Consider the following 8,230-nt stretch of genomic DNA (forward strand, 5'->3'; position numbering starts at 1 on the left):
ATTAGCATTTAATACAATGGGGGAGTTAAATCTAAAATCCTCAGAGACACTGGGTGTCTCTAAGGCCACCGCTAGGGTCAGGCAGCATGAGTCACTTCTTGATCTGAGCTGTTTCTGTCGCCCTGGATTGCTATTTGCCAACGCAAAGCCCCTCTCATGGCATAGCACGGGTCCCTCGCCTCCTGCTGCATTGTGCCTGGCTGAGAGCCCGCTAGCCAGTGTGTATTTGTGTAACAGGTTAGAAATCCCAGGGCCTCCCTGAATGTCGCACTCAGTAACTGAACAATACCCGGCCCTGTGGCCTCGGCAGAAGTGGAGAGCTAAGGCAGCACGAGGCCGTGGAACGTGCACCGCCCGAGCGAGCCAGTCTGGAGGGGGGCGGAGGGGGAGTGCTCACGCACGCACAGCCCTCCGGGCTACTGACTCCCTCTTGTCTGGCTCCTGCAAGGGAACTTGAAGAGGCACCTGCGGATCCACAGTGGAGAGAAGCCGTACGTGTGCGTGCATTGCCAGAGGCAGTTCGCGGACCCCGGGGCCCTGCAGCGGCACATTCGCATTCACACAGGTATGGAGACCAGGCCCCACGACCCCCATCCTCTTGCTCCGGGGGCTAGGCACAGCTCCAGCTTGGCTGATGAGAAACAAAGCAAACAGCAGGGCTGGGGCCAGTTCCTCTCTGACCTCTGCCAAGTGCCATCAGTCGCTGCCAAGCGGCTTTGGTTTTGTGTGTATCTGTTGTGCAGCAAACAGTGGGGTCTCCTGTGTGCTTCCAGCCCTTCAGAACGTTCCCCCTCGCCCCACGCCAAGGGGCCTGTGCTACCTGCCCCCGGGATTCCGGAGCATATGTATGGACACGGGGTGGCCCAGCATAGTGGGACATCCGTGCCCGGGTCCTTCGGAGAACTGATCTGCTGCCCATCACCACAGTATCTGGGCATCCTCCGTGTACAATCAACAGCAAGAGCGAAGTCTCTGGTGGATTCTTGGGATCTCTGACACTCGCCCCGTTTTGATCCCAGAGCTCTGCTTGGGAGAGGGGAGAGCCGACCTGCTCAGCCTGGCTGTAACTCACCAGAGCGCAGACTGCTGGCGGCCGGGGGTCAAGCTAGTGGCGCGAGAAGCCGATGGGCTCGGTGTGACGGTAGTAATGACACACTGCTGATGAGCTACCGAACAGTGCTGTTGGGACAGACGTGCCCAGGGACTGAGACGTGGTCTCATCTTTATACCCCTCCTGCCATGCCCTGGCCCATTCCTTTAACTCCGTAAAATGACTCAAGATAATTAAGTCCAAAGCAGCCTGTGAGGATTTACAAAGGGATCTCACAAAACTGGGTGACAAAACGGCAGCTGAAATTCAGTGTTGATAAATGCAAAGTACATTGGAAAACATCCCAACTAGCCATACAAAATGCGGGGTCTGAATTAGCTGTTACCACTCGAGAAAGATCTTGGAGTCATTGTGGAGAGTTCTCTGAAAACATCCACTCAATGTGCAGCGGCAGGCAAAAAGGCGAACAGAATATTAGGAACCATGAGGAAAGGGATAGATAATAAGACAGAAAATATCATAATGGCTCTGTATAAATCCATGGCACGCCCACATCTGCAATACTGCATGCAGATCTGGTCGCCCCATCTCAAAAAAGAGATATTAGAATTGGAAAGGGTACAGAAAAAGTGAATAAGGCAGTGTTATTTACTCCTTCACATAACACACGAACCAGGGGTCACCCAATGAAATGACTAGGCAGCAGGCTTAAAACAAACAAAAGGAAGTATTTCTTCACACAATGCACAGTCAACCTGTGGAACTCCTTGCCAGAGGATGTTTTGAAGGCCAAAACTATAACAGGGTTCAAAAAAGAACTAGATAAGTTCATGGAGGATAGGTCCAACAATGGCTATTAGCCAGGCTGGGCAGGGATGGTGTCCCTAGGCTCTGTTTGCCAGAAGCTGGGAATGAGCGACAGGGGATGGATCACTGGATGATTCCCTGTTCTGTTCATTCCCTCTGAAGCACCTGGCATTGGCCACTGTTGGAAGACAGGACACTGGGCTAGATTGACCTTTGGTCTGACCCAGTCTGGCTGTTCATATGTTTGCCATGTCCGAAATGAGAGTCGGCTCCTCGGAGCAGCTCATGTGTCTCCTTGGGCCTCCCAAGCACGTGTGACACGCCCATGTCCGTCCATCCCAGAGCTCTTCATTTCAGGCCCTAGGGCTCAGGTGAGCCGCCTCTTCCCACCCGCTGGGGAAAGGCCTGAAGCGGCAGCGCCCCCAGGATCTCTAGACCGCTGCCCCTATGGCCATGTGTAGGGGGCAGCTGGATGGAGGAGTGGCCCATCAGCGACTGATCACTGGCCCGAGGCATGGGTGGGCCTGGGGGGCCTGGTGCGTCTGGCTGCTGAGCTGTGAGCTCTCCCCTTCTCTCCCCAGGCGAGAAGCCCTGCCAGTGCCTGATCTGTGGCAAGGCCTTCACGCAGGCCAGCTCCCTCATCGCCCACGTGCGCCAGCACACCGGAGAGAAGCCCTACGTGTGTGAGCGCTGCGGCAAGAGGTGAGGCCCCGCCCTGCTCCGGGGCTCCTGGCTGGGCCCTGCCTCCCTCCAGCACCCGGCTGGCCAGGCCGTCCTGGATCTTAGCCCAGCAAATACAGGAATGGGGCTCGATTCTTGCAGCCCCGTGGGGATCCCCTGCTGCCCACATGTGCTCCTGCTTCCCTGCCACCTGGGCCCCTCGCCCGCTGCACAGGATCTAGATCCGGCCTGGCAGAGGGACAGTGACTTTGGTTGGTTTGGTGCTTTCTTTTCCTGACGGTCCCGGGGAGGAGGGGGGGTGTCCGGGGGAATCGCCAGGGAAGCACACGGGCTGCTGTGCCCAGCTGAGGATGATGGGAGGGCTCTGCCAGCCCGGTGCCAAAGGGGGTGCCCGCGGGGGGGGGGGGGGATCAGAGCTCTGTGGGAGCTGGTCTCCTCTCAGCCCCACTGGTAACCCTTGGTCCTGAGATCAGCTGGGGGGTTGGGCTGTACATGGCCGGCAGGGCCGGCTCTGGCTTTTTTGCTGCCCCAGGCAAAAAAGCCTCCGGCCGCCCCCGCTACCACCACCACCAGTGCGACGGGAGGGCGGCCGGGGCCCCGGGGGGGAGGGCGGAGTGCCCGGCCGGGGCTCCACTCTCCCCGGCGGCCGGGGGGAGGGCGCCGGGGGGGAGGGCAGCCGGAGCCCTGGGAGGAGGGCGGAGTGCCCGGCCGGGACTCCGCTCTCCCCGGCAGCCAGAGCACCAGGGGGAGGGCAGCGAGCCCGGCCGTGGCCCCGCTCTCCCCGGCAGCCGGAGCCGGAGCGCCGCACCGCGCCGCCCCCCTCCAGGTGCCGCCCCAAGCACAAGCTTCGTGGGCTGGTGCCTGGAGCCGGCCCTGATGGCTGGGGACACTAGCTAAGGGGTCTCAGTGGGGCTCTTGGCTCCCAGGGACTAACCTTCAGCACACAGCCCAGGCCCAGCTCCGCTTGTGCTGGGACACACGGCGTTTGGCACTGGACAAAGTGCAGAGCCGGTGGGGGGATTTCGCCATTTCTGGGCCTGGCCCATGGTTGACTGCGTGTTGTCGGAACGATTCTCTGTCCAGGGCTGGGGATTGTTACGATGGGGCTCCGCGTTCGGGGGCCATCTGATGGGAGCCGAGCACGTGAGCTTCTGCCGTCTCTTTCCGGTTTAAAGGGGCAGGGCTGGCAGTGGGAACCTGGGGGCACAAGGTGCCCACCTGCCACATGCTCCCAGCCGGGCTGCACTGGGTCAGCTCAGTGACGAGGCTGCAGGCTCTGAGCCAGGCCTTCTCTCTGCTGTCAGGGGAGGCCCATGCGTCAGACTGATCTTGACCAGGGGCACCGCGCTTTCTGGGGTGGGGTTCTGTGACTGCACCCAGCTCCCTTTTAACGACCTCCCCCTTAACGGCCTCCCCCTTCATCCCCACTAGGTTTGTCCAGTCCAGTCAGCTGGCCAACCACATCCGTCACCACGACAACATCCGACCGCACAAATGCAACGTGTGCAACAAGGCCTTCGTGAACGTGGGCGACCTCTCCAAGCACATCATCATCCACACCGGTGGGTCCCGCCTCCCCCTTCCGGCAGACACAGCTTCTTCACCCTCCTGGGAGCTGCTGGGCCCAGCAGCCTGGAAATCCCAGGGGGAGAAGGCCCTTCCCTCGACCCAACTGGGAAAGAACCATGTCCCACTCGTTAGCAGCTCTGCCCCGCACAGCCATGGGGAGATATCATGGGTCAGAGCCGGGCACACGGTGCTGGGAGAGGGAGGGAAGGGGAGGGGGATCCCGGCAGTCCTCCTCACCCATGTTTGGGGTCTTGATTATCCTGTGCCCTTGAAACGACCCGGGCATCCATCCAACAGGCTGTGACGACCCCCCGGCCCTGCCCCTGAGCCACCTCCGCGCCTGTAGCTCTGCAGGGAAACGCTAACCCGGGCCGGGGCTTGGTTCCGTGCAGGGGAGAAGCCGTTCCTCTGCGACAAGTGTGGCCGCGGCTTCAACCGCGTGGACAACCTGCGCTCCCACGTGAAAACCGTGCACCAGGGCAAGGCCGGCATCAAGATCCTGGAGCCGGAGGAAGGCGACGAGGTCAACATCGTCACCGTGGCCTCGGACGACATGGTCACGTTGGCCACGGAGGCGCTGGCAGCCACAGCGGTCACGCAGCTGACAGGTGAGCCTGGGAGTCTCCCTGCGCCGTTAGCAGAGCAGGAGCCACCCCCCCTGCGTGGGGCGGGAGGGGCCTGCTGCACCTAAGGGAAACCTGCCTGGGGCTCTCCGAGGCTCTCGCCTCCCTGGGGCCCAGGCCCATTCCCCTTCTCGAGAAGGGGAGCATGGCTGGGGGTCGTGACCATCTGAACACAGCTCGGCTGCCCTGTTGCAATGAATTTGGTGGGTCTCAGTCTGGGTCCCATGGCCAGTTCACGCCCCCGTTGGCACAGTCAGAAACACCTGCCGAGCAAGTCCCCCTCTCACTCTGTGCCCGTTGGCACGGGGCCGGACGCCTGCCCTGCTGCTGCACCAGCTGCCCCTGCTCTCTAGGCCTGGGCCTGTCGCCTTCCCCCAGCATGCATGGAACAGGGCACCCCTGACTGCACTGCGCCCGTGGGCCCTGGACCAGATCAGCAGCAGCCTGGCTGGGGAGCGGGTGGCTGAGCCCCGAGGTTTGTTCAGGCCAAGTCACCCCCCTTCTCCCCTCCCCCAACCGCAGTGGTCCCCGTGACGGCCGCCGTGACGGCAGACGAGACCGAAGCACTTAAGGCGGAGATAACCAAGGCCGTGAAGCAGGTGCAGGAAGCAGGTGAGGAGCCCACGGGGGCATTTCCTGGCTGCGTTCCAAGGGGAGCAGACCGGGGACCCACTTCAGCCCCCGAGAGGAGACGCTGAACTCGTGGGCCAGTGGCGTTCTAGGAGCAGCCCATACCTTGGGGGAGCGTCTGTCAATGCACCCTCCCCGCGCTGGCTCCCTTCGTTCTCAGAGCAGGTCCTGGTGGCGGCTCGGCATTGCTGCACTTCTCGCTGATGCAGGACGTCAGGCTCCAGCACAGAGATGCCTGATCCCTCTGCAACATCCTTCCGCCTGCGCCTCGGTCTCCAGCCCCTCTCTGCTGGCCCAGCTCGCGCCGGGAGACAGCCGTAGTTATTTCCCCCTTGAGCGCAGCGCTGTTTGCAGAGCCCCACACGGGCAGTTAAAGGGATCGGGGGGGACTCAGGGTTCTCCTGTCTGCTGGGCCCACGGGGAGGGGGTCCAGAGCAGAGCAAGTTGGCACCTTCTGCCCTTGGAGTCTAGACTTGACGGTGATGGGGGCCGGGCGGCACCTTGGGCTGCATGGGATCCTCACAGGGTTTTTAACAGGGTGGGGCAGGCAATGCAGCCCTCCTGCTGTCAATGGCTCGTGGGGAACCCTGGCCTCTGGTTGGCTGGATTTGAACACAGTCCTCAGCCCACCCATCCCGTGGGGTCCGGGCCGAGTGGTTCCCTAGAGATTTCCTAGGGCTCTGGCCGCTCTAGTGTGCAAAGGACTCAGCCCTTTGGATCCCCCCTGCACAGGGACTGTTCCCCTGGTGGGGTGGATTTCTACGTGAGCGTGTGTGAGCAGGGGTAGGGTCCCAGCCCTGGCTCCCAGGGCATCTGTCCGTCTGCACAGCCATTGGGTGAGTCGCTTCCCTCCTTCGTTACAGACCCCAACACGCAGATCCTCTACGCCTGTGACTCGTGCGGGGAGAAGTTCCTGGATGCCAACAGCCTGGCCCAGCACGTGCGGATCCACACGGCGCAGGCCCTGGTGATGTTCCAGGCCGACACGGACTTTTACCAGCAGTACGGAGCCGCCGCCACGTGGCAGGCTGAGCAGGTGATCCAGTCAGGGGAGCTGCTCTTCCGAGCCCGCGACGGAGCGGAGGTGCAGACCCCCATGGCTGAGGAGTGCCAGAACCCTGCAGAGTGAATCCGCAGCACCGGGCCAGTCAGGAGGCCCCCGGGAGTGGGAACCAGGAGAGGAGACGGATCATGCTACAGCGTTTGGCTACTAAAGGAAGCAGGAGCCCACATGGGGGCGCTGCTGAGTCAGCTGCTGGTCACGTGCCGACCAGTTATTTAAAGACAGCTCCATGGATTGATGTAAAAATGTATTTCTGTAATGAGAGAATCCACACTAAGTTGTGTAATATCTAGAGAAAAATAAATCCCATTATTTTCTAAATCCTATTTAAAACCGACCCCCCGCCCCAGCCTCCTGGTGCTATCTCTGCCTCTTGCACTCAAACCTCCCCGAGCACTTGGGGTGAGCGACAGAGCCATGCTTCCCCCTCCAGCCTCGGGCTAAGCCGGGCGAACCCCAGAGGCCAGGGGCCGTGCTGCCCTCCTGAGACTGCTGGATGTTACAGGGTGGCTCTGGCCCAGCGAAGGGGGATTGTAGGGGGAGAACTTCAGAAAAATCTCTCTGCTCAGGTGGTTAGAGTTGGCCAAGCTTCACTGCAGCAGAGCTGGGCTGGGAGAAGCTTGCACAGCCTGAGGGGACCCTGGCCAGACAGAACTTCATCCCCATCTGCTGCCCACAAGCTCGTTCGGTGCCATGACACCTCCCATGGAGCCCGTCTCAGGCCCATCCGAATCGATGGGCCGTCTAGGAGAGGCCCCTGCTGCTGCGCCTTAGAATCACAGAAATGTGGGGCTGGGGGGGACCTCGCTAGGCCACCTAGTCGAGCCCCTGCGCTGACGTGGGCCAAGTATCACCTAGAGGGGGAGGGATAGCTCAGTGGTTTGAGCATTGGCCTGCTAAACCCAGGGTTGTGAGTTCAATCCTTAAGGGGGCCACTTAGGGATCTGGGGCAAAATCAGTACTTGGTCCTGCTAGTGAAGGCAGGGGGCTGGACTGGATGACCTTTCAAGGTCCCTTCCAGTTCTAGGAGATGGGATAGCTCCATTAATTCATTTATTTGTATAGAGCAGTGGTTCTCGACCGCTTTACTGTTGTGGGCCACGTATACAACCCTCGGTGTGTTATGTGGGCCACAGCCACACTATCTATACTATCGGTATGGCCCCGAGGATGTCACATGGGCTACAGCTGTGTGCTGACTGGGCCACCTGCAGGCCACAGGTTGAGAACCGCTGATCTAGCCCATCCCTGACGGGTTTGCTTTCCTGTTCTGAAAAACCTCCAGTGACGGGATTCCACCTTGTCCCTCGGTGATGTGTACCCGTGTGTGTCTAGCCCTGCGGACGGGCACTCGGGCAGGGCAGGGAGGGCTAATCACAAGGCAGTTAAATGGGGGGCTGAGCTAAGAGAGAGAAACAGTGGAGAGGAGGAATCAGTTGTTCAGCTGGTCCCCTCCCTGCGCAGTTGCGTTCGCTCTGGCCAGTGACACTTGTTCAAGCACTCAGCGGCTCATGCGAGGTACAGTGGGACGAGCGACCTTTCTGAGAGCCCAGGAAGGGGAAGGACATTGTTATAGGACAACTCTGTTTGGGCGCGACTGCAGTGGGATCTCTCTCCCCAGCTGGAGGGAGGCCTGTGCGGTCTCCCCTGGCCTAGTCCCCAGCCCTTGTTCTGGGCTGTGTCCACCCTGGATATTGCCGGTTCTGAAACCTGGGAGCACAGGGGGCCCAGGCGAGATTGGGCCCTGCAGCTTGGCCTCCTCTCCAGTTGCCCTTTGCTTCCCCGACGGGGGCACTGGCAGCATTC

The 8,230-nt window shown here is 60.8% G+C and overlaps 1 protein-coding gene across 3 annotated transcripts in view; it reads left to right on the forward strand.

Annotated features, from left to right (window-relative positions):
• The window catches only part of ZBTB17 (zinc finger and BTB domain containing 17), a 33,538-nt gene extending 26,793 nt beyond the window's left edge, over positions 1–6,745 (forward strand). For all 3 annotated transcript variants that reach the window (XM_034753460.1, XM_034753462.1, XM_034753461.1), the window contains 6 exons: positions 449–565; positions 2,440–2,560; positions 3,971–4,101; positions 4,501–4,716; positions 5,254–5,343; positions 6,225–6,745. In XM_034753460.1, the coding sequence (XP_034609351.1) occupies positions 449–565; positions 2,440–2,560; positions 3,971–4,101; positions 4,501–4,716; positions 5,254–5,343; positions 6,225–6,490 (941 nt within the window). In that variant the 3' untranslated portion in view covers positions 6,491–6,745. The remainder of the gene's footprint in view (positions 1–448; positions 566–2,439; positions 2,561–3,970; positions 4,102–4,500; positions 4,717–5,253; positions 5,344–6,224) is intronic.
• Positions 6,746–8,230: the final 1,485 nt, after the last annotated feature.

Source organism: Trachemys scripta, chromosome 19 (assembly GCF_013100865.1).
Source record: "Trachemys scripta elegans isolate TJP31775 chromosome 19, CAS_Tse_1.0, whole genome shotgun sequence".
NCBI lineage: Eukaryota > Metazoa > Chordata > Testudines > Emydidae > Trachemys > Trachemys scripta.